This window comes from Fistularia commersonii, chromosome 20, assembly GCF_037954325.1.
Source record: "Fistularia commersonii isolate RoL2024-O1a breed Wild chromosome 20, RoL_Fcom_v1.0, whole genome shotgun sequence".
NCBI lineage: Eukaryota > Metazoa > Chordata > Actinopteri > Syngnathiformes > Fistulariidae > Fistularia > Fistularia commersonii.
In genome coordinates, this window is record NC_141303.1 from 2758764 (window position 1) to 2785592 (window position 26829).

At 40.3% G+C, this 26829-nt stretch overlaps 1 protein-coding gene across 4 annotated transcripts in view; it reads left to right on the top strand.

The window, feature by feature from the left end:
- Positions 1-25712, top strand: part of evlb (Enah/Vasp-like b) — a 50586-nt gene extending 24874 nt beyond the window's left edge. For 3 of the 4 annotated variants that reach the window (XM_086166672.1, XM_086166671.1, XM_086166669.1), the window contains exons 2-13: positions 8982-9150; positions 10086-10263; positions 16979-17045; positions 20242-20309; positions 21188-21438; positions 21541-21638; positions 21770-21809; positions 22072-22123; positions 22553-22610; positions 22712-22772; positions 23356-23413; positions 24268-25712. In XM_086166672.1, the coding sequence (XP_086022798.1) occupies positions 8982-9150; positions 10086-10263; positions 16979-17045; positions 20242-20309; positions 21188-21438; positions 21541-21638; positions 21770-21809; positions 22072-22123; positions 22553-22610; positions 22712-22772; positions 23356-23413; positions 24268-24305 (1138 nt within the window). In that variant the 3' untranslated portion in view covers positions 24306-25712. The remainder of the gene's footprint in view (positions 1-8981; positions 9151-10085; positions 10264-16978; positions 17046-20241; positions 20310-21187; positions 21439-21540; positions 21639-21769; positions 21810-22071; positions 22124-22552; positions 22611-22711; positions 22773-23355; positions 23414-24267) is intronic. The other variant, XM_086166670.1, reaches the window with a different exon arrangement.
- Positions 25713-26829: the final 1117 nt, after the last annotated feature.

Consider the following 26829-nt stretch of genomic DNA (forward strand, 5'->3'; position numbering starts at 1 on the left):
AAAACATCGCTCAGGAGGAGATTATGCAACAACTTCAGCTCTTACCGATGTGACACTGACTTTGCCTCCTACTCGACGCCCCAAATACCTCCCTCTTGCTCCGTCGAAATCTCTTTTATCCATCAAAAGAAGTAATTCGAGCCTTTCCCAAACCTACCTTCACAAACGTTCTCGTCACGTGTTTGTGCACCCGATTGCCACGCGCTTAAAGCTGTCTGATGCTGATGAACATTTAAGAGGGAAAAAAAAAAAACAAAAACAACATTTTGGTCGTTAAAAGTCTTCATATGGGTGTAGTGACACCAGAATGTGGGCTTGTAGGCACAGTCATACACGTGACATATTATGGGATGGCTTGGCCTCAGTTTCACCAGCGTCCAAGTGGCTCCTCTGAATTTAAAGCTGTCCAGATGATCTATTACTAACCTTTGAAGACAATACAACTTCATGGAAGTAGTTGCCTTGCATGGCAGCTCCGCCGCCACTGGTGTGCGTGCGTGCATGTGTGTGTGAGTGTGAGTGTGTGTGCGACTGGTGTAGACTTAGTGTAGACAATCTCCATGTTGACACTGGGAATTATTTCCAGTGAAGCTGCAACATCTTGTACTGAATAAAGTGAGTATATGTTAATTTAAATCTTTTTCTTTAATGGAGTTTGGTTGTTCAGTGGTGTCTTTTTTTTCTTTTTTTTTCACATCATGTGTTCCCTGATCCCAAAAATGCATTTGCATTTCCAAGGTTTGCGCTCATGTTTCAGGAGAGCATCAGTCTACGATCTAACTGGGGCGCAAACTTTTCTTTTTTTCCTTCCTTCTGTCCTATAGCTTCCCTGCAGCGATGATCTGCAGTGGATGAGTGTTTAAACACACTCATCCCAGCATAATTTAACGTCACTTTACCAAAGTGGCTTCTCATTAACTGAGCTGGACCCCTGTTGTTGGATCGCCATGACACTTTAACTCAATTTATTCAATTTTTGTTCCAAAGCTGAGGTTTAGCTCTGGCTCATTGCTAATGTAGCTTTGCCCTGGAATCCTTATAAATGTTTAAGCCGTCAGCTGTTCTTCTTTCTGCCTTATGCAGATTCGATGTTTCACGCAGCGGGCGCTCGCTCGTGCAGAAATGTACCGCACTTCCAACACAGAAGAAGTTTTATCGTGCAGCAGTTTGGCTCGAGCGCAGAGCCAGAGGATCCACCGTCGTTTTCCCCAAACAGAGGGCATTTATAGAGGAATGAGACATAAAGACAAACATTTTGTGGTAACGATTGTTCTGCCAGCAGACTCTCAGGATTTTGGCCGTCCCTTCCAAGCAGCTGGCTGCAGGACACAAAGGCTCATTCTGTTATCCCCTCTCTTCCTCCGTCACCGCTGCACTACAAACACAACAAAACTGTTCAGTGGTCAAGTGTGAATAAACAACAGTAATAGACAGAAAGAAAGTTATCTAATCGCTGAACTGATTCTCGTCAAGCAACTTAGATTATATTTGGATATATCTCTGGGGAAAATAATGTTTTGTTTTTTTTTTAATTATTTATTTTTGTTTGGAAAATAGTTTTACCTTTTTATTCATTTAATCACACAAGACAATTGATGCGGTTTGCAAAACCGCAAGTGGATTTTTCTCCGCATTGGACAGGCAGCAAAGTAGCGTATTTTCCAGACTATTAAGCGCACCTGAATATAAGCCGCACCGACTGGAAAAAACAAACAAAAAAAAAAAAGTGTACACATATAGGCCAAAGATGTCCACATCGTAGCACGAGATATTTACACAGAAACATTTTTTACTTTAAATTAAATATATCCACAAATTCGGACCGGAATGCTTTCTTTTCCAAACAGTGCATGTAACATTGCTGATGGGGAAAAAATCCATCCATTCTTTTCCTTTCCCCGCTTTGTCCAGTCCAGCTGATCGCTATTTTCATCTTCCTTCTGGGCACTAAAACCATTAAAGTAATTTACTTCAGGTTTAAACATTCAACCAATTTTACATTAAATTTTAACATATTATTTTTATTGTATTAAGTTTTCTCAAGTGGTGGCATTGCTTGTTCAGGAATCATCAGAGATTGAAAACCATGAGAAAAAGTCAAAGCAATTTTAAAATTATTTGGCGATTAAATAATAGAGCAGCCTGATGGTTTCCTGCCTGTTTTTTGGAAATCAGGTAATGCTGACTAACTTAGTCATTTTCTCTTGTCAATTCATGTTTCAGTGCCTTGTGAACTTTGCAAGATAAAAGATTTAGTGATGTCCCCATCACATCCAGGCTAATACCCTGTGACATTTTAATATTTTAACATTTCGCCATCTGAGTTTTACCGTGACGCCCAGTGGGCGCAGTGTACCCTGCACTGTACAACTTCTCATCAGCTCCCATAGAAAGTTTTCCCCAGCCTGACACTGCTTTAAGATAACCATCATTTCCCAACTATTGAGTGCACCTGAATATAAGCTGCTAAAAATAAAGAAATATATATGTACATATATAGGCTACAGTTGTTCAAGCCGCAGGTGACCACATTGTAACATGAGATTTTTACACAGAAAGATGTGATACAGAAACAATTTTTTTTACTTTTAATTGAAGAAATACCGGTAACATCTACAAATTAGTAGTCGAAATCCTTTTTTCCGAACAGTGCGTGTAACACTGCTGATGAATAACAAATGACACAATGAAAAGTCCATCCATTTTCCATCCCCGCTTTGTCCTACTCCAGAGAACGCTAAGACCGTTAAAGTCGTCTCCTTCGCTGTCAGAATTGAACGGCCTCAGAATGTCGCGCTGATTTAATTGGCCCGATGTGAGGCTAAATGGCTAAATGCTTTGGTGGCGTGAAGCTCGTTAGCCCCCCATAAAATCCCAAAATCGATACGGGAAAAATGCATGTATTTGTATTTTTAATGTCAGCGTTGGAATCCAACTAGCAACCTTCTTAACCACTGCAAGACATTTAGGAAGCAATAATGATCTATAAAGAAAAATAGATTGAATTAGTTTAAAGTACGTGCACTGTGTTTTGGTATCACCTGAAAACAAAAGGTTGCCAGAAAAATTCAAAGGAATTAGTCATAACTCGGAAACATTAGATGAGCTGAAACTTCTTTGTGACAAAAGTGTGACCTGGAAGAGGAAATACTGAGTGCTAGTAGGAGGTCAGGCTTTAGGTAAAAGAACCGGGGGCCAAATCTGATATCATGTCGGACGAGACAAAAAACAAAACAAAAAAATTCTAAATTGAAATGTCTCTGAGACAAAGAAATCATGTCACCTTTAATTTTGCTAATATAATCATCAGAAAAGAAAAGTGTTTTTGTTTCAGTGTCAACCAATGCAACTTTGCTGCCATTATTCTGAAAGCGATGAATACAAAGACCTCGTCCGTTACTTTGCATAAACCAAAAAAAGAACATTCAGACAAACACATTTACACAATACAGTGTGATCCTGCTGTCTGATGCAAACTGCTTTTATTTTCCTTTCCCTGCATTCTGTATTTGTTTGATAATGACTCAGTTTACAGTGAGAAAAGACAAGGTTCGGTTTAAATGACTGTGAAAACTGTAAAACAAGAAAGGATAATCCGTTTTCTATTACTGTTATTCTGCAATGCAACTGTGTGTGTGTGTGTGTGTGTGTGTGTGTGTGTGTGTGTGTGTGTGTGTGTGTGTGTGTGTGTGTGTGTGTGTGTGTGTGTATTCAGGAAGTAGAGCAGCAAGGCGGCTCTGACGTTCAGATGTCTGCAGGCTGGTCTCAGAGCCGGCGGACAGACAGACAACTGTCTGACAGCGCGGATTATTACGAGGGACAGTCAGAGGGCCGACACATGGAAGAAGCACTGCATCCATACACACACACACACACACACACACACACACACACACACACACACACACACACACTAACAGGAATTTTTAGACAGAAGAACTGTAGTGGTGACAGACATTGAGACGTCTATCACGACATGATGAGTCTATTTATCTACTTATCGTAATATCTCTTTTAATCCATGTAATTCCTCATTTATCTAAATAAGTATAATACTCCATTACTTATCAGACCTTTTAAGTATTATCAGAAGTGGAGATAATTTTCTTCTTTTTTTTTAAGCTTTTGTATAAAATTCTGCTTATTTTTAGGATAGTTAAGATTCTCAGTGACTTTTTTCCCTAAAATTCCTGAATGATTTAATGCAGAAATTATGATTTTAGCTAATTTCTGTTTGATTTTTGGGGCAATTTCCAGTCCCATAGACATTGTCCATTGTTTTATAACAATGACTTGAATGCAACACATACTGTGTGATTAGTTAAAGAGACAGCATAAAATTAGCAAAAAGAAAATTACAAAAAAATAGGATTTTATTAGACGATGACATGCATGCAGATGTGAGGACTAAACTTGTTTTATTTTTGTGATTAAAAATCACAGTATTTCTCATCCCTCGGATGGAGCATAAACAATAACGAGGCAATGGATCAATAGACATTACAAATGACAGACACATAGTTTGACTGAATGTGGCCCGGCAATTTTGCATGATGTTTTATGGGAACAAACAAGAATGCAATGGTCCATCAAGACAAACATCCGCTCTCCGTCTCACTTGGACTCCTTAAAGTATTATTTTTCCCATTACCGTGCAGCTATGCTAAATTTAAAATCCCACCTCTGTCTGTTTTCGTCGGCTCGTCTGCAGTGGAGATGATCAAAGTGCTAATTATGTTGCATGCTTTCGGGGCTTTTATGTCCCTTTTCTGCTGCGTGAGTGTGTGTGTGTGCGCGCGAGTGTGTGTGTGTGTGTGAGCAAGCGTGCACGCACATGTTTGCATGACCGAACTACCTGCGTTCATCGCAGATCACAGAACTGATGGTGACTGCATAAATGAACTGATGACCCTCGGGAAGTTTGTCACCAGAAATAGACGTGGAAGTAAATGCTTTGATATCGCAGGTGGGAGTGTGTGTATGTCTGTGTGTGTGTGTGTGTGTGTGTGTGTGTGTGTTGGAGGGCAGACAGAGGAGACCAGATGCAGCAAACTGTGAGATTGTTGATGTAAAGTGCATTCCTTCCATCAGATTTATGACGTTGCGTGTAAAGCGGGGCATACATGTGGTTTGCATAATGTAGGGCGTGCAACGTTAAATAAATCTGATTCAGTGTGTCGTTACTTTCTCCGACACACCGGCTGAGAGAAACATGGAAAGCATCACGGATATAATCTATAAAATAATTATATGATTTTATGTATTTCATGATTGTTTTGCTTGAAATACTTCCATTCATTCAACCTTTCATTCATTCATGTTTATTATAATTTATCCCAGACTTCTTGTTGTGAGTTTTGCCCAGTCTTGATAATTTTCCTGTGATTTCTCATTACTAGTTTTTTCATTAATTCATCCCTTCATTAATAGCCTCACTGCTTGTCTGTTTCTTTGCTGAACCTTGTTTAATTACAGGTGATAAAAAAAAACCTGTCGATAATATCGGAGTTCCCGTTATTCTTCTCTTTAGATCGGTAAATTATTTCCTGACTTTAAATGATGTTCAGATGTGTTATCAGAGACAACAGCACCATGTTCTTTTGTTTCTTCTTTAATAAAGAATTCTTTTAGCAGACAGTGATCAATGTCTGAATGCATGCATTTAAATAATCTAACATTTCTATTAAATAGTTTATGCAGTCAGATATCAAATATAATATTCATAACTAATATGCAATTCCCATGAATTCTAGATTGTAAGGAAAAGTAATAATCAAACTGTAATGCTTCTACACAGATGCATCGTTTCAAGTCATTTTATGATGCATGGAGGGAAATATTTGCTTATTACCATAGCAGTTTTGGAAAGAACAAAAAGAAAAAACAACACATATGTGTTTTTAATGCAATTTCTTACATCTTCATCGGTGAAGCGAAAGCAAAAACAGGAAAACAGAATGGAGAAAATGTTTTGGGGGAAGCTGGCGCCCCATTAACCCTGCAGTGACCCAAAACCAGGAGGAGCGCACCTTAATGGATCTGGCTGGTGTGTGTTTGTGTTTTTGTGTGTGTGTATGTGCATCTATGAGATGAAGAAGAAAAGTGTTACTATGAGTAATTATTTCTCTTCTTCCAACCGTAAGTGTATATGAATAATTCATGTGTTTATCATTAAACAAGCTCAGGGTTTGACCCCGGACAGACACGTGGGCCCAAGAAGAGGCCCGATGATGAAACGCCGAAGCCAAACTCTAACAGCATTTTCATCTTAAATCGAGCTGCGCGGGGCGCAACCGCTCCACAGCTTCTATTTTTCTTTAAATGTATTCCAGTAAATAATTCATTCATTCCTGAAAGTGAGAGTCTTTTAGCGTTTTTTTTTTTTTTTTTTGTCGAAAACAGTTTCCCAGCTCAGAGTGAGTTGATGACAGTCAGCAATGGCAGAAGAGCTGCTAACCTCTCAGACGGACGTTTCGTGCTCCCGGTGTTTCACGTGCATTCTGTGACCCACAGGTCTGACAGAATCACCCCAGGACCTTAGAAGTTATAAGATCACTTAAATCCTGCGAGAGTGAATTCTATGAATAATGAATGCGAGAGTCCTGGCTGAACTTTATCAAGCAATTTATCTGTGAGGCTAATGAGAAATGACCTAAAGAAACTGTGTTAATTCATAAAAAAATAAAAAAGGAGGTGCCATAATAACGGGCAAGAAATCATGTGAAAATTATCTCGAATTTCCTCTAAAATATACAATAAATTACATGAATATTAGAAATAAATACACCTGTAAGGAACAAGAAATAACTGGAAAAAAAAAAAAAAATCACAAGCAGTCAGACGAAAATGTAGGAAAATAGGAGCAAAATGTTTTATGAATTGTATTAATTAAATATGATTGAAAAGTGTGTCTACAGGTCAGATCAGAAGGGTTTTGTCAGATTTATTTTATCCTAATGCTTGTCAGGGCTGCGAAATATAGACGTCTCTCTAGAAGTGACGTGAGGAGACGAGTCCCAGGCACCTCTGAGATTTCTTTGGCTGTCACTGTCGCTTTGAGTTTGCTGTAGCGACAACCGCTTGTGAGGGCGGTGTTAAGTGTGTGTGTGTATGTGTGTGTCTGTGTGTGCTTGTGTGTTTGCGCTTGCGCACTGGAAATAAAGTCAGAAGTGTCTGATTTATTCATGTCCTGCGGAACAATTATTAATTTTTAACAAAGATAGCATGGAAACTACATTTTACTGTGTGTGTGTGTGTGTGTGTGTGTGTGTGTGTGTGTGTGTGTGTGTGTGTGTGTGTGTGTGTTTGCGGGCGTGTGTGTGTGTGTGCATGCGTGTGTGTCCCATAACTGTCAGTCAAAAAAAAAAAAAAACGTTTGCCTCAGCTCTCTTCTTCTTCCTTCCTCCTCCTCCATTTTTCCTCCTTGAGTCTCTTTTAGCTGAAGAACCTCATTTATTCATGCTTTTGGGACCTCAATACCATTTTAAGGCAGTTGCCAAGAACCGATTTTTAAATTTTAACAGTCGACAAGTTCAAGAAAATAATTCAAACACATCATTTTCATGCTCGGCGGCAGGGAAATCTAGGGATCCATAGGAGTCGACCCGATGCCCCAAGTCATCCTCTCTAATTGAGTTCATAACAAGTGTAATGTCATGGAGTGGAAGAAAACACTTCCAGGTTGTGTTAGGGTAATAAGGTTTGAAAAAAACTTTTATATATATGTGCATATATATATATATGTATATATATATATATATATATATATATATGTGTGTGTGTGTGTGTGTGTGTGTGTGTACTGTATATGTATATAGTGGTTAGCGCTAAACCGACACACTAAAAATTCATAGCATATCTCTATACCCGTAAGGAAGAGGAAATAATTGGAAAACAAACAAGTTGAAAAATAAGACAATTAAATTAATCAATAAGCAGTCAAATAAAATTGTAGGAAAATAGGAGAAACTGTGAGGGAGTGAATGCTTGTATGTCTCTAGATGAAGTGTGAATGAATGAGTGTATAGTTGCATTTCTTTTCCCTTTTCTTCTGACACAGCTATTCTCGCTGCTCGCCCCCCCGGAGGCTTAGCTGCTAATTTTAGCTTGGCCGGCTGGCAAAGACACAGATGGGATTTTTGTGTTAAACTCATTTGCAAGTCAGAATTGCCCCCCCCCCCCTTTTGCCCGCGCCCCCCTGTGTCTGCTGCACTTCCACCTCCTTTTACCTGTTGGCGTGCTATTTGCCTTTTTTCAGCTAAACACGCGGAAAAGGTAATAAAACACTTGCTGGGGAATTGTTACTACTGTTTACATTGTGTGTGTTAGTGTGTGTGTGCCGACGTGCTGTGATAAATGCAGTCAGAAGAGGAAAGCAGACAGACAAAACACTGGAGGCCACACACACACACACAGACACACACACAGACACACACACACACACACACACACACACACACACACACACACACACATACACACATTATGATGGCCTCTCATTAAGAATGTCAACAGATGCTGGTTAAAGGCTTGATTGCATTTGGATCAGACCCTCAGTGTAGCACTGGATTTAGGCAAAAAAATGGTACTTTTCTGTAATTTTCTCACTTTCATCCTCCCCGCCTTCGACTGTTCCGTAGAAATACTTCAAAACAATCCCTCCAAATACTTGCTGGCTTGAGGAATTTATCTTGTTCTGGAAAACAGGCCAAATTTAGACAGCAAACCAAGAACCAAGTTAGGTTTATGTTCAGCTTCGCCGGATTAAATGAGATGGCGTTTTTTGTATAATTGCATTTCACAATCAGAATTTTTTTTACATTTTAAAATTTGAAACATACCGATGGAGGCACTGGTACGATATCACCCGTTAGCGTACTGACGCTAGATTATGCGCCAATGCCTCAACAGCGATTGGCTGCAAACAGAACGTCATGCTAACTGACGCTCCCTGCTATGTTTCCCCTGCTTCCCTCCCGCAGCGAGCAGAGCATCTGCCAGGCGCGAGCCTCGGTCATGATCTACGACGACACCAGTAAGAAGTGGGTGCCCATCAAGCCCGGCCAGCAGGGATTCAGCCGCATCAACATCTACCACAACACTGCCAACAACACCTTCAGAGTGGTGGGCGTCAAGCTGCAGGACCAGCAGGTAAAAAATGATTAACAATACTGTTGTCTAATGTCCAGGTGAATTTAAGAACTGAAATATAAATATATTTTTCATTATGACCAATTTTTGTTGAAAAAAATAATGATGATTACGCAGAAATTCAATCTAAATAAAAAAAATAGAAATAAATACATTTACTTAAAAGTGTCGAAAAGCAATCTTTAAGATATTAAAATATTTAAAAGAAAGTATTAGTAAAGTAGTAAAGAAAGCATCTATCTATCTATCTATCTATCTATCTATCTATCTATCTATCTATCTATCTATCTATCTATCTATCTATCTATCTATCTATCTATCTATCTATCTATCTATCTATCTATCTATCTATCTATCTATCTATCTATCTATCTATCTATCTATCTATCTATCTGCACTTGTGTGTATAACTATACAACCACACACACACATATCACATATACATATGTGTATTTATTGATATGTAGATAGATGGATTTTTTTCTGTATCTATCTATCGACTGTATGTGTGTATCATAATTATTATTATTAGCAATTATTTTTTAACTAAATCATGACAATTACAAAATTACATGACAATTACAAAAAATAAATAGAAAAATATTTTATAGGCAGGCCATCACCTGAAAATTGTTCATATTTAAGTTTTTAATAAAATGCATTAAAAGGAGAAGGCAAACGACAGAAATGTGTAACTGATGAGTCCTTCCCTGATGGCCATGCCTTCTTTTATATACATATATATATATATAATTTATTATTATCATTATCATTATTATTAACTATTATTTGTTAACAAAATAATGACAATTTTCCTAAAATTAAATCCAAATAAAAACAATTCAAAATAAATACATTTACTTAAAGTTGGCCGAAAACAATCCTATTTAAAAACCAGATTTTTTTTGTGAATGGTCGTGCCGTCTTCATTACAGGTGGTAATAAACTACTCCATAGTGAAAGGCCTCAAGTACAACCAGGCCACGCCGACCTTCCACCAGTGGCGAGATGCCCGGCAGGTCTACGGCCTCAACTTCGCCAGCAAGGAGGAGGCCACTACGTTCTCCAACGCCATGCTCTTTGCGCTCAACGTCCTCAGCGCTCAGGATGGAGGTGCGTGTTCCCCCCGGTTGTTGAAAGCGCGCACGACGAGACCCACTTTGGGCGACTTCCGCTTTTCATCCCCGCCAGCGGATCCGATGGGATTCCCAGCCACTCGCGGTTGATTCAAAAAGCAGACTCGGCTCGCAGAAACAAGGTGAAGCGATACGGGGGGGAAAGGTTTGTGTCAGCAGTTTGACTGCTCGTCACCATGGTTACGAGGTCACATCAGGGACGGGCGAGCAGGGTAATGGGGGGAAAAAAATACAGGGAGAGAAAAAATCGAGGTTGGACTTATATTTATGATGCTGTAGTTTCTATGCCTTATATATTCATATGTTTTTAATAATAGATGTAGAATTTCATTGTACAGAAAAAGCTACCAATGGAATGTCTCTCGGTTCCCTCATTCCTTTGTCCGAGGGAGGTTTTTGTTTTTAATACTTTTACCTGCTATGGGCTTTGTTTTGTAGAGGAGCCAAACAACTGGTGCGTTAAAAGTTTATTGGAGCAAAATGCGATCGCCTGGAATCGAGTGGCTGAACGCCGCTCAGGGAGAAAAAGAAGGCGAAGTGGTTCGCCTGTCGTCTCGCATGCGGTCGTGACAAATCAAGCTTGCGTTCTTACAAGATTTGTAATTTCTCAAACACCCAAGTCATGCCGGCGGAAAAATAATGTCATAGGTAGTGCGTGTCTGTATGTATGTGTGTGTGTGTGTGTGTATGTGTGTTTGCAGGTAGCCTTTACACAAGTTAGCATGTGCAGGAACTTAAAATAATACAAGGCCAGAATCATATTCATTCATTCATTCATTCTCGATGCTACTTATACTCCATTCATACGTCATACAGAGACATGCAACTATGCAATGTCATTCACACATCTGTACAATTTAGGGTCTCCGATTAACGTTTTGCATGTTTTCGTACTGTGGGAGGAAACAGGAGGAAACCCCACACAGAAAGGCCGCCTGTCGGGGGGAAAAAACAGGGCCCTTCATCCAGGTGGCTAATCGGAGTAAAATAAAATATTACACCATGCTTGTTGCATGCAACATTGCATTTCTTTTGCAACCTGCATGCATTCACGCAACAGATTCGCCGCCTAAAAGTGTTGGAACCGAGCAGAACGTGGGAAATCACATCGAAATGACATCGGCGTGCAGAAATCGAACGACAGTAAAAAAAACAATGCGTGAAACTTGTATGTCCAGTGTGACACAGCCTCCCGGATGATTTGTATTAATGCAGCTCTGTGTGTGTGTGTGTGTGAGGGTATTTGAGGAGAAGGTGCGTGACCTAAAAAGTTTGAGAAGTGCCGCTTCAGAATATCCGCGTGAGAGACAGATTTGAAGGGGGGGGGGGGAACTGATGGGATCAGACAGAGCCTCATAGCTTGCCAGTCATTACCGAAGCAGCGACAGCGGCAGTGTGTCTCCCCCTGCAGCCCCTCCAGCCTCTTAATTAGAATGAGTCATTGAGAAGATCTCCCCCGGGGGCCCGGCGCCAGGGAGCGCATCTTTTCATCCACCTAATAACACGGGGAAAGGCAACAAAGGGGGCTTGAGCGGCGGCAGCACAACACAAGTGCAAATTCACCCGCACAGATAGGGCGATAATTCCACGCCTCCGCGTCGTCGGTTCAGAGAGCATAGGTTGATCTCTCTGGAACAGGGCGAAAGATACGATTGAAGCTCCTCGACGCGGCGCCACTGAGATTATAATTCGTCTTGAACTTAAATAGGTGTGTCTACCCCCTCTAGTGGCGAGGAGGTCGGCTCTCGCGGATCCTCCGCTCCAGAGGCACAAAGTGCCCGACGGACCGGGCGATTTACGAGATGGGAAGATGACCTCAAAAAAATGATCGGTATTTGGAATCACTGGAATTTGGAGCAATGTTGCAGAGACCCAACACAAAGACCCCGAAATTTAGTCTGGATTGAGATTAGTAAGATTAAAATAAAACCAGCCAGCAGCTGATTACTATTTGATGATGAACAGATTAAGTTTTGCAGATTTTTTTTTTTTTTGAATCACAGATTAAAGCTTCAAAACAGTTAAATCGTTGTTTTTAGTTTCTATGGAGTTATTGAGAACACACATTTTCTATTTTCATCGAAAAATCAATTTTGGTTATTTTTTTCTCGCTAATTCCAAAATAATTCTAGAAGTTAAAAAAACATGACTTTATGAACAAATTGGATATTTGTTTAATTGATTCCTTCCCTTGTTTATTTTTAGTGGATTATTCATATATATATATATGTGTGTGTGTGTGTGTGTATATATATATATATATATATATATACACACACATATATTTAATCATATTATTTTTTAATCATCATAATTATTATTGGTATAAAATAATATTTATATTATTATATCATAATTATATTAGTAATAGAATATGAGTCGAACTTATTATTATTATCATTACTATTACAGATAACAATCAGTTTCCCTGGAGAAGATGTTCATTAAATATCTAATTTTATTTCTATTTTCTCTTGTTTCTACTTGTTTATATATTATAGTATGTATTTTGTTGTATATGATTTTTATTATTATTTTATTGTATAGTCAACAACCAATTTCAATGGAAAACATGTTCATTAGATTGTATGACCTCCTGGAGCCACTGTATATTTCTTATTGCAATGAAATTGATAATACGGAAAAAAAAAGATAATGGCGACTTTTATTATCACTCCAGCTCGCTCCATTATCATGTATATCAGTTTTTACCCCATCAAAGCAGGGCACGATTCAGTTACCAGCTGAAGTGAAAATAAATTAAAAAAAAAAAAACATTAAAAGCGCCTGTCATAGATGAAAAGCTGCAGGGTTCTACGGAAATAAAGAACATGAATGAGCACAGGTTGAAGACGTTTGCGGCCGACGGCACGTGTTCACGTCTAAACAACACGCCGGCTCACCATGGTGTCGACGGCGTAAGCGGCATTTGACTACAGAGCCTCCAGAACAACCCGACCTTTGGAAACATTAACCCGAGATGCTCGCCGCGCTGCTGCCGCCTGCAGGTGTGGGTTACAGGGTGGTGACAGGTGATACCGTCCGTGGCACGGGAAGGAGGAGGTGGGGGTTTAGCGGAGCGAGGAAAGGTGATGGAGGAAAGGGGGAGGAAGGCCGGGAGGAGGTGAGAGATGGTGAGCAGGGAATGGGTCTGTCAGTGCCTGTGTGTCTGCTACGGCCGCTTCCTCTTCTTCAGCATGTCCAGTAGGTAGAAAAAAAAACAAATGTGTGTTTTTCCTCACCCGATCTTCCGCGCGAGTGTGGAAATTTTCCCGTGTGCACGTATCGACGTTTGTCCTATCACCGCGTCAACCTCCGATTCGGACTTCGGCTTTAAGCAGCGGGTATTATTATCCTGAGAAGTTACTCTTTTAAAAGCGCGGGGGATAAATTCTGTTCGGGTGAAATGACTTCAAATGATGAAACTGTCATTTTTATTACAACGCTTTCGCTTCCGAACATCCAGCGAGACTTTGCAGCCTGCTGTGTTACGTGATGTCAGAACAAAATGCTCATACGAAATGTGTTGGCATCTCGAATTTAGAAAACAGGCACAGATTGGAAGACAAAAGAGGGCGAGTAAGTGGACTACTTAACGCCCCAAATTTGCACAAGTGAATACTTTTATATAATATGTAGCAAAAAGAGGAAAAAACCCAACAGATGCGGCGATACCCTGCGTCAGAATACTCAAACACACAGGGATAATCGCTATTGTGATCTTACCCAGACGGGTGGGATCAGGGAACAATATTTGAAGAGCTGACAAAAGCCGCAGATTCTCCGGCGGCCTCATGAGGCGAGTCGTTTCCATTGACTCCTTATCTCCTATCTGAAGATGCAGCGCTTTCCCCCAAAGCTGCTCTTAGAAATCAGACCCGGACAATGTATCGCTATATCATAACGTAACAGATTTTTCCTTCATCAAAACGTTATATTCCACAAATCCCATTTCTGTATTACAAAGACATTTCTGAAAAGATGAAGTTCCGCTGAAAGCATCGAAGAGAGGATATTCACAGCCGTATCAGATATTTTGCAAATGAACGTACGATGAAAAAAAGCTCTCCCTGCCTTTTTCCTCCACCTAGACTTTTTGGCATTGTTGTAGAGGTCTCCCATCGGCGAAAATAATCTTGACCGTGGACATTTTGTTTGTAGCAAATCCCACGAAACACTGACTTGAGGCCTATTTGTCTGCGGTAGCTTTTTGTTTAACGTCCTTACCCTAATTACCATGGTAACTAACCAGTTGAGATAAGATCTGTATATCAGGAAGTGAGTGTAATACAGCCTCTGGTGGATGTTTGTTTGTCGAGGGAGGAAGCCCGGATTGTGCACGTGTGTGTGTGTGTGTGTGTGTGTGTGTGTGCACAGGATGTGGTACCAGATAGGAGGCACCAAGCATGTCTTTTGTCATTTAGTGTTATTTTGGGGATTCTGTCACTTGATCGATGGAAGCCATTAGCCTGCCGGAAGAGTTCCCTCTCCTGGAGACGTGAGCGGCGGAGAGGACGCTCCGCTGCAGAGGGACCGCCTCCGCCCGGCCTGTAAAACTGTTACGTAAGGGACACTTTTCATCCGACAGACGGGAGAGAGGATTTTCAGATGTGACCTTAGTAACCCCTGAACAAGCCCCATTAAATAATTTCACTTTTTTTTTTTTCCCCCTTTTAGTTTTTTTTTTTTTAATGGACTTCCAGTGAGTTTAATCCCTCTTGAAAGAAGAGCAATTATTCACCTTCAACACCAATCTGTGATTAAAAAAAAAAAAGTCAATATTCACATTCGCGCGAATGTACATTTGGATTCTGAACCTGAATCCGAAGTCGACGAAGATTAATGTTGAGTTCGGCGATGTGAACAATTTCATTGAAAAGTGGCGGCTCCCCCCCCCGATTGGTCTGTAATCCCCGAGTCGCTGTGCTCCGCTGCTCCTAATCTCATCATGTTTTAAATTAATTACATTCCCTATCTTTCTCCCCATCCTCAGAGCTGGTGGTCTTATGATGTTAAACAGATTACGTTGACTTGGAGCTCACGTCAGAAGTCGGAGAAGAGATACTTCGGTCAAAAATCTGGGATCGGACACTTCCTGTTGTTTTTCCTGTCGTTTGGTCCGTGTTTGTGCAGATAACACACACGAGCCTTGGGTCTATTGAACTGAAGGACAATGGAACTGAGTCTAAAACTGGCCTAATATTGTCAAACTTTTCTGACGGTTAAACAAAGCAGCCAGTAATAATAGATAGTTTTGCAGAGATCAGCTAAGTAGATAGAATGTTTACATATTTGGATATTATGCAGCACATTACTCTCTTTGGATTATTCAGCGGGGTTGCAATCGTAATGTAAACAAACTTTGCTTAGCTCACATGACGGTGCCGTGATTTTCTCAAAGAATTGGATTTGGACCAATCGTGAGTGTATCCTTCCAAGATATGAGAGTTCAGGAGTCCATCGTCTGCTTTGAGGCTTTCTGTTTTGGCTGCTGCGCCCAACAGGTCCGCAAATTCAAACGCTCGTCTGCTGCGTTTTCTCAAAGGCTTTTTAAAGTAGCGTCTCTGAGGGTCCTCACATGAACTCAGCAGTGTATTTTTGTTTGGAATGAGAGAGAGAGTCATCCGGGGAGGAGGATGTCAAAATAATGGCGTGGATCTTTGACTCTGGTGTCTTTCACCTTCGAACTTTGAATCTCTGCTTTAGGAAAACTATTAAACACACACCAGATTACGCCAGCCCAGACCCTTTCCCCTACAATTGAATGGTTTAGAGGGTCTGTTTCTGAATTGGATTATTTTCATTAGTTATTATTATATTACTTGTTTCGGAACATAAAACATCCATATATATGTATATATACGCATATAACTACATATATGTGTGTGTATATATATATATATATATATATATATATATGTGTATGTTTGTGTGTGTGTGTATAAATTTTTGTGTTTTTACCTCTTGTATATATGTTATTATTTTATTATATTAGTTTTTTAGGAGCATGAAACATTTATAGATATGAATAAATACATATATATATACATGCGTGTGTGTGTATATATATATATATGTGTGTGTGTGTGTGTGTGTGTGTATATGTATATATTTCTGTGTTTGTGTGTGTATGTGTATATATTTTGCTACTTGTGTATATATATATGTGTGTGTGTGTGCCACATATAGAGATGTAATTTAGGTAATTTAGAGTCGCTAATGAAGCTTCTGCATTTGGGCATGTAGGTCTCGGCTCATGTATAAATATATTTATATGTATAAGTTCAGACACACACACAAATACAGACACATCTATGTATTTATATGTTTGTATATGTGTATGTGTATTTATATAGATACATACATATGAATCTACCATTATCGATATATATTAACGAAAATGAAGGTATGAACGGTGTTCTGTCTCATGTGAAGGTCGACTTCTGGCCTTCAACTATACAAGTGGTTAATTCTCTCTATCGTTCACCCGGGATAAATGAGGGATAAATATGCTTTTCGTTCAAATTACCCGTCAGAGGAGAACGAGGGCATAATAGTCAACAGCTGTTTAATTCCTTGTCATGCCGCGCTTCATTGTTTTAACTTGTTCCCATTGTAATTAACATTTAAGTGCCTGTAATGGATTATTAAAGTTGACTTGACGCTCTCCCCGCTGTCACTCTCATTTTCAGGTCCAGCAGTCCAGCGTCAAGTCCAGAACGGACCGACTTCAGACGAGATCGAAGCTCAGAGAGCAAGGTGAACAAAGAAATCGGCTTCTTCTTGCCCAAAATCGCTCGGTGTCGACAAAATGCTGGACGCAAACATTTTTCCAGCCCTGCTGAGGGCATTGAAAAGCAGCTTTGTGTCGTTCCAGGGATCACGGCACGGTTAAAACCCCGGTTTGGGGTGGACGTGTTATTCCTTTCAGATGAGTCGTCCCGTTTTTAACATGAACTTTGGCAGGAAAATATGAAGCGTGCGCATCATGTTGTACAATGCAGTAACGTAGTTGTGTTTTGGGTTTACTTTAGTCCGATTGACTGAAATCCAATATCCGTTCTGTTCTGGCTCAGTTTCGGCCTCCGTCAGCCATCCAGCGTTCCACTTTGCTCGTTGGCTTGTCCCTGTTTATTTTCCCCGCACCATGTAAATCCTCTTTGGTGCGCAAAATAATATGAAATAACTTTTCCGCCCCACCCCTTCCCGCATCACAAACCCGTACGTCTTGAAATGTCCAAACCTGCGACTTAACCAAAAGGCTAAAACGTTGTCTGCGTTATTTTTTTGTATTTCCTCCCCTCTTTATTCGCCAGATGTCTTGCGGTCTAGTTCAGGATCAGCAGCTCCCGCTCAGGTTATTTTACCAAATTATCTCCAAACAGTTGGGTGAACTTTGGGTGAACTAAGCGGCACACTGGTTAGGATTAGGCTGGTAAGTGCAGTCCCATGTGTCTGACAACCTGTCACACGCCGAGAATATGAACTTTATCGGAGAAGATAAGCCGGCAGCCGCTGTCGGTGATTTTTTTTTTCATTATTTCAATTTTCCCCATTCCCTACGAAGACAGTGAGTTGTAAAAAACACGGCCGACAATTTTTGCCACCCCGACATAACGGTTGAAGTGCCTTTTTAAAAAGTCGACCATATTCTACCTCTTCTCGACTAGGTCTTTGCTTTGTTGCTGTTTTTTTTTTTTAACCTATTCCAGCTCTGCTCATTGGTTCATCCGAATGCTAAATGCCGGGGCTTAAAAGAACAAATATGATGGGGTTTACGGCTCTATTTGATCCCGTGTCTGCTGAACTGTACCTCTGCGACAAAGGATTACAGCTGCGATTGTGCGTGGAGATTGTGTGTCTGTGTGGTGCCGGTGAGCGCGCACGCATGCGTCAGACGCCGCAAATTAATTTTCCGGAGCTCTCTCCAGTGGCAGCGTGGCGTTACTGCTGCGCGCCGCGCAACTGGATCGGGGAGGTCGCCGGCTCAACAGATAGTCCTTCGAGCAAACAGCGGGAAAAGCCCGCTTCCTCTAAGCGAGCTGTCTGTCATCCTTCCTCTTCGGCGGGGGAGGGACGTACATTCGCTTTTCGCCTCAAAACGGGAGGGAAGAAAATAGAGCAGCTGTTGCAAAGGATGCACAGGTGAAGGAGAGCGGGATTAAAGGTTGGACGGACCAGGAGGGAGAAGGTCAAAGAGATACTGCAGAACAAAACATCTAAATTATGCATTTGATACAGGAGAAGGGAAGTATTATAAAGTCAACGCTACAACCGAAGAGTTTCCCCTCTGCTGGAGTCAAGATGAACTTCTGTGTTCTTGGAGTCGAGTTTTGGTGCAAGAAGGCATGGCTGATGTTACCCGTGCCGGTATCCAGCCCAGTAGCAATAATGTTTTCGAGGCTAGTGTGGGTTGTAATGCTAACCGTGCCACATGTTACATAGACCCATCAAAAGCACTCATATATTCAGAATACAATACAATAGGCCCTTTAATCGTCCCACAGAAAGTGGAAAGTGCACTAGAGGTAGTTAAATAATAAATAAAGTATCAGAAAATATAAATATGTAAAAAATATAAACACTCCTGGGCTAAAAATTTAAACTAGCAGCAGACAACAGACATGGCACCCTCTTTGTTTTGGATCATTATAGATATCATATTAGTTTACGGGAGGGGAGTTTATTTTTAATCATATTTTTTTAACGTGGCCGTATTATTTTGAACAGTTAATCGATTTTTACTTTACTACTTTTATTTTGAAGGCTTGCAGGTTTTCCAGATAAAGAGCATACATTATTTGACCCTTTCCATTTTAGATTAGGTTTTTCCAGATATTGTGTTTTCATTCATTCATGACATTTTCCCCTGATTTATTTACTTATTTATTTTCGTTGTCTGTCTTCAGATGTTTGCCCTGGATGTGGCGTTGGGGGTTCCACGGCAACATCTGTTCTGACATTCCTCCGCAGAGCCAGAGACCTTGTTTCACTTCAGCAAATCAGATCTTGCGCACAGAGAAATAATACAACTGTATCACAGATCTGGTTTTGTGTAGCAGCTGCCGTCCAGCTCTGCGTGACCATCTGCGTCGCCCATTTTCTTATCTTACTCACGAGCACCTTGTTGAATGTGCGACCGGATCAACATTTACTGAGGAAAAAGCGCAGGCCTGATTAAACAGCCTGTAGATGCACCTGCTACTGTCAGTTAGCCTGTTAAACTGCTTTGTCCATTGTTAGTAATGTCATTGGTTGCCAGGCGTGGATTAAAAATGCACGAGGCCCCCGGGCCTGAAATCTAGAACCTCAAACTTACTAATATGACACTCGGTGGTATAAGTTTTTGCATGTTGAGGAATGAAACGTGTCCCAATTTTGAGATTCAACTCGAATAAATTTTGAAAACGTTTAAATTTGGCTATCCGATGACACAGAATTCAAGTCAGGTTTTAAAATAAAAGACAAGCCAGTGTATTAAATATTCCAGTTTATAAATGAAATATCAGACTGATAAGATAAGATAAGATAAGAACAACTTTATTTATCTCGAAGGAAATTGTTGTGCCAGAGTTTCAAGCAAAACATAACAATAATAGATAATGGTCGGAAGGAGGGAGAATAAGAAATACAATAAAATATAAAGTGTCAAAGTTAAGGCTATCAAGTGTTTTAAGGTCTAAAAAGTACAAACATTTGAATATTCCCTTCGGCTGATGTGTCGTCGCGTGTTTTCAGTCAAATTAGACCAATAATGTGTTTATCAAAGATGAATTCGGCGAACACATTAAGACATATTGATGTTATTTTCAAGTCCAAAGAGGGGAAGGTAATGTGATTTCAGCCCGACAGATGACGTCATTCAGGCTGCCGCCGTGAGATTCTTGGCCTCTCTCCTCCCGTGGCCTGTTTGATATCAGGTAACCGTCCGCCTGTTTGCCGTCTGTCCCTCCAGGCAGATGATGGAGCAGCAGCAGCAGATGCAGGCGCACATGGAGCGGGAGCGGCGGTCGTCCAACTCAGGTACCCGCATCCGCCGAAACGTGTTTTTCGCCGTCATTTCACGCCAACAACATAAGTGGTCAAGGGTATGTCAAAATATCAAAAAGGAAAAGTCGTGATATACCTATTAGGATGTAAACATAATACAAATCCTCGCCGCATTGAGATGTGTTTTTAAGTAACACAAAAGATGGAGCCATATGTTGAATAAGGAGTTTATTTAGGCCAAAAAAAATGTTTTGTAAAAAATAAATAAAGAAACAAACAAACAAACATACAAACAAATAAATAAATAAATAGGGAATTTTTTGGGGGGTTGTGACAAAATATTTTTTCTATATTAGATATAAATTTACAATGAATTGACAGCTGTAAAAGGAAATAAAGAAATAATTACTTTTTTCATATTGGTATTATTGTAAAGTTTAAAAAAACACAAAAGACGGAGGCATATGTTGAATAAGGAGTTGATTTAGGCCAAAAAAAAAAATTTGTAAAAATAATTAAATAAACAAATAAACAAACGAACAAATAAATAAATAAATAAATAGGGATTTTTTTTGTGGGGGGGGTGACAAAATATTTGTATATACTAGATATAAATTTACAATGAATTGACAGCTGCAAAAAGAAATAAAGAAATAATTACCTTTTTCATATTGGTATTATTGTAAAGTTTAAAAAAAAAATCAGAAAATGATTAGTCATAATATTATTTGATAAGATTAATAATTATTTTTGCTGATAAAATCATAAATCGCTACATTTAAAATTCCGAACAGACATGAGCCCCATTTATGGAAAAATATTTTAGTTGCGTAATTAAGATTTGAAACGGTTGAATATTTCACTATTAATGTTGTTTTCCATAGATTGATTCGCTGTCAAACTGTCTCTAGGTTCTCCTTTCCAAGGCCACCCTGCTGTGTTGTCTGTGGCGCCCCCGGTCGTACCTCCCCCGATGAACATGGGCGGTGGGCCGCCACCTCCTCCCCCGCCGCCGGGACCCCCGCCGCCCTCGGCAGGGGCGCCTCAACCCCCTCTCCCCCCTCCGCTCCCCCTGGGCGGAGGGAGCCACGGGGACGAGGCCCCTGCCCCGACGGGACTCGCCGCCATGATCGCCGGGGCCAAACTGCGCCGCGTTCAAAGAGTGAGACACCCGTTAACTTCTGCTGCCCGCATGTGTCGATGGCGAAATATTTGGCGCATATGTACATAAGAATCTGGCCTTCCTTCCCCCTCACCCTGCCAGCCTGAGGACAGCTCTTCAAGCGCCAAAAATGATGCCAACCGAACAAGTGGAGGCAGCGGAGGACTGATGGAGGAGATGAACGCGCTGTTGGCTCGAAGGTCAGGGAACAATTTGGACTAAAGCACACGCATCACGTGGCGCTGACATATGAAACTACCGAGCAACAATTGACATGTAACGTCCGAGCTGGAACATGTAGATCTAACTTGAGGCTTCTTCTTGCTCTCAGAAGGAAAGCAGCTTCAGAGAAGCCGGAGGACAGCCAAAACGTAAGTGATATAACGGTTTGCCGTTTGTATAAGAATACGCTCATCTAATGATTGTTTTCATCATTTTGGCCTGGAACAAATCCGGCAACATTCTTGGAAACACGCTTATTTGCCACAAATCCTGCATTTGGACTGATCCGCGCACGTTCTTATTCAACAAACGCAGTTTCCCGTTGTATGTTTGTTTCAAACTAAAAGAGCTGACGGCAGTTCCTGTGTTTGAAGGCCAGGTGACCTCACGGAAATTTGTATTTTCCCGCAGGATGATCCAAATTCTCCGTCACCCAGCACCCGGGGTGCGCAGAACGCCACAGGTAGGAGCATGGCACACAACCACGTGCACGTTTCATCAGTATATATATTATCTGTGAAGCATGTCTTTTAGCAGTTAGTTGCTAGAGGGGTATGATTCTCCAGCTGGTTGAAGCATTGAAATATTTTGACATCACATTCCAGCTAGTCCCATAATATTTTGTTATGAATCTACTTTTTTTTTTTTTTTTTTATTAATTCAACATAGTAATATCATCTTTGTTGGCCCTGATTTTAGGGAAGTGTTTATTGGAGCGTCAACAACAAAATTAAAAATTATGAAGTGTTGGGAAAAAAAAAACAACTTTTTAAAATTTGAAAACACATGTGCTACTTGCATTTTGTACCACTGTGTTTTCTGTGCTCCCAAGTCAAGTCAGCAGTTCCCCGCTGCGTTTTTCCCATCTAAACCTGCTGCTTTTCTCATCTAGATGGTGCGAAAAAGCCTTGGGACAGGGCCAACTCTGCAGACAGGTCCATGGCTTCCAGGTGAGAACCTGAAACATCACATCCTTCGGGGCGCGTTCAAGAAGCAGAATGAGTGAATCTCACAGTTGGCCGGCGTTTGTGTGTTTCCAATGGCGACGCAGGGTACGGGCCGCGGGGAGCGGCAACGACACAGACTCATTAGACGTCGACAGAATGAAGCAGGTAAAGAGTGCCACCCTCAGTCGAAGCCAAAATATGACCGATCATAATAAGTCAAAGTGAAAATCAGCGTAATTTTTAATTTCTCCACATGTAGTAGACATACAGAGGAATCCGGACGACGTTTCTCACTTTCCCGCGGTGACTTGAAACGAACAAAATAATAGGAGACTGCACATTAACAGCAAAGAGCACAATAAACAAACATGAAACTATAAAGTATAAAGTGCACGCAGATACAATCGACTGGTACTGAGGGGAAAATATGACAGAGATTCAACAGCATAAAAATCTGAAATGTATGAATATATGACATTTGAATTGAATAAAAAGAGAAGCAGCAGAATTTTCGACACAGTTAAGTTTAAAATATTGAAGAAATACTATAAAATAGCAGTATATAATACAAAAATAATAATTTTTTTTTTTTTGAAAGTCTGTTGCCATGTTGCTCAAATACCTTTTCATATGGCTCTTACTTCTTTGAGTCTTCCTACGGTTAACAATTGTGTCTTTTTCTTGTGCAATCAAAATGTGTGTGTGTGTGTGTGTGTGTTTGTGTGTGTGTGTGTGTGTGCGGCGTCAGGAAATCTTGGAAGAGGTGTTCCGTGAATTGCACAAAGTGAAGGAGGAAATAATCGATGGTATGTTTTCATTTTTCTTTCCTTTCCTTTTTTCCAACATCCGACAGCCGGCGTTCATAAGAACGCTCCTTTTCTTCTCCGAGTGCTGACATTTACCGGAATCCCTCCTGAGGAGTCACGGGAGGCAGCGGCTTTAAAATCATTAACAGGAAAACAGAAAACAAAATTACTTCGAACAGTGATTAAGAACTAATGCACGGCAGATTTAATTACTTTTTGTGGTTAAACTACTCTGAAAGGACCATGTTAAACCAACATGAGTGCTACATGACTATTTCAGTTTGCAATTATGCTTCAAAACCAGGGCGCTGTAAGCTTTTCCGCCTCACAGCAAGAAGGTTGCTGGTTCAATCCCGACATGAGGACTTTCTCCCCGTTTGGTTTCATCCGGGTTCTCCGTTTTCAGCCTCGATGTCCAGAAACATGCAGCAGCTTCATCGGAGACATTAAATTGCCTGTTGAAGGAGTGAATGGTTGTTTTTTTTTTTCAAAGACGCGAACGAGAGGGTGAATGGTTTTATGTCTCCCTGTGTGGCCCTGTGGCGGATTGGTGACCAGTCCAAGCTGGAGGAGACCTGGATAAGCGGTGGAGCTAAAGAATGAATGAATGCTTCAAAACAAAAATAATCCTCGATAGATAACGTTAACACAGACAGAAAAATCCATCAAATTGTACACCGTGAAAGTATACAACTCATACGGTGCACATTTCTATTATTCTCTATTTTTGAAAAACGTCGCATTGTTGTCTCTTGGTTTGTAATCCGAAAAATTACAAACTGAAGAAGCCGTTTCCGTGAGATCAGAATGAGGAGCCTCACTGTGTTCCTGTTTCTGCTTTCTGTCCCACACAGCCATTAGACATGAACTCAGTCGAATTAGCACGACATAATCTCTCAGAGCCGCTCCCTGACACGAACCACCCTCTCCAGCCGTCGTCCCTGCAGCAGCTGCCGCGGCCCCGAGGAAGAGGAGAAGTCGGAAACGGAGGCCCAAACTGTGACACCGTGTTCATCCTGTTGCGCCGGGGTGTCCAAGCAACCGTGGCGGCCGTGTTGCCGTGACACCTCAAACATGTGTGTTTAACATTATAGCTTTTTTTTTTTTGTTTGTTTTTGGAGGGAAGGATGTGAATGGGGCACTCTCTCGCACTGATTACTCCGATTTCTTAGCGTCCCCGTCTGTCTTTTCGCCCATTTCGTCCCCCCTTGTCCTCGGCCTCAAGGAGAAAGAATAAAATTCGACATTTATCTTTTTTCACAGGTTTGTTTTACACTTTTTTAATATTACTATATAAACATATGTGTAATATATATATATATATATATATGCCTTACTATCATTTTTCCTTTTTTTTCGGTGAGGTTGATCCGGGGTTTGATCATTTAGGGTGCATTTTTATTGTCCAAAACATTTTGATTTTAGCTGTAATCTGCTGCAATCTCTGAGTTCTAGGATTACATCATAAATCTGGACACTTGGAATTCTAGTCAAAATCGGTCTGACGTTAAAATCACAAAACAAAAGGTTTCTGACTTTCTCTCAGCGATTCCTGACTTTTCTACTTGTGTTCCTTTTAATGTCAAACTTTCAATCTCAAGATTCTGAGATTACAGTTCCAATATTGTAAAAAAAAATGATGATAATGAATATAAGGTTGACCGGTTTTATGAGAAAGAAAAAGCCTGCTGGAATAAAGATGAATATCAGGCATAATGGAGCTCTCTGGATGCCAACCTCAGTATGACCTCACCAACCACAAAGTGTTTCACATGTGGCCCGAGTCCTCTTTTAAAGGATAATGATAGTAAGGAAGATATTATTAATTATTATTGCACATCATTTTATTTCGGTTGTTTTTTTTAATTTTATTTTATATAGGTTGTTCTCTTTTTGGTTCTATGTTAGATAGAATTACAAGCATTTCCAAGTGTTTTCTCATCACCTGACCACACATTTTATATGGTTTCGGTTTGGTTTGTTTGTTATTTTGTTGTTGTTTTTTTTTTTTTTCATTTTATTTTGAATCCTTTTGGCCAACACAACAATGTGTGGAACTATGGCAGAAAAAAAGAGGGTGGGAAAAACTTCTTTGGATATTGCAATCTTATAAAAAAAAGAAAAAAAGTACACACCAGAGTATTTGTGATCATGTTGTTAATAAAATGTTTATTGGCTGCTGCAAGAATATGGTGACGTATTGTTCATTTTTATTTTTCTCCTTTTATGACAAAGTGCTTCCTGGTTTTACAACAAGGACAACAAGAACACCCAACTTTAAAATTGAGTCAAATAAAACTGTGAAAATGAGGCTGTCTCATCCCTTTTGTGTGTCGCTTCAAGGGCTAATCTGACGCCTCTCTTGGGTTTTGGATGCATTTTTCTTTCTTTTGAACATAAAACCTGCTATTATTGAAAATGGATGCCCGAGATTAAAACTGGTGCCACACCTATATGAGCACAGCGTCTGGGCTGGTTGTGTGTAGCCTCATCGTTCAAACGAAAGGGTTTCATACGGCAATGAAATCTGTTGTACTGACAATTTATTTGCAAAATAGATTTTGGAAACGCTAGATTAATCTAATACAGTATTGTACCATTTTAACTAGCTTATGTTGAGATTTATTGACCATTCACAGATAATTGAAAGTGGTCTATTCCGTCATTGTGAATGGACCAGCATGTAATGGATTTCTTTCAGGTTGCTTCCGCTGCAGCCTTGGATGAAAGGCCCGTTTTAACCGCTATTGATATAAATAACTTTTTTCAGGTCCGGCGTTTCTGTTTTCATCGCTGGAAAATGACACTCCAAAAATTGGCCTTTTCTCAAAATACGTGTGCAGCATCAGTGATGTTCCTTCCATATCTGTAGACTCTTCATCTCGCCTGAGTTTATTACTTTTTTTTTTTCCAAAGCTTTCAGTTTGACAGCTTCCTTTGTATGACACTGCTACATTCCTTATTACGGTTTCCCCTTTGTGACCTCACATCTTACAATTACAATAACTTTGACTGTATGACATCATAGATTCTCATTTGCAAAGGGGTCCTGCCCCTGTGCCAGCTATCAGGTTTTCCGCCTCCGTTTTTTCACCCCTGCCTGAAATGCAGACCCATACACAAACGCTTTTGGTATCTTTATTAAAGCAATGCATTGATATAACGACAACCGCTTTTTAAACGAGTGCAATGAATAATGGTCAAATAGATACAATAAGTCGATCTGAAGTTGATGTATAGAGTTTGGTCGGAAAAAAAGATTGCACATCATTCATGCTGTCTGAGATCATTTTCAAATGTTACGTCAAACTGGAAATGCACGCAAGTTTTATTTGTAACACTGACATTAGTGATGTTAAAGCAGGTGTGTGCCATCTGTTGTCAACGACAAACATCAGCAATCGGGGAGGGGTCTA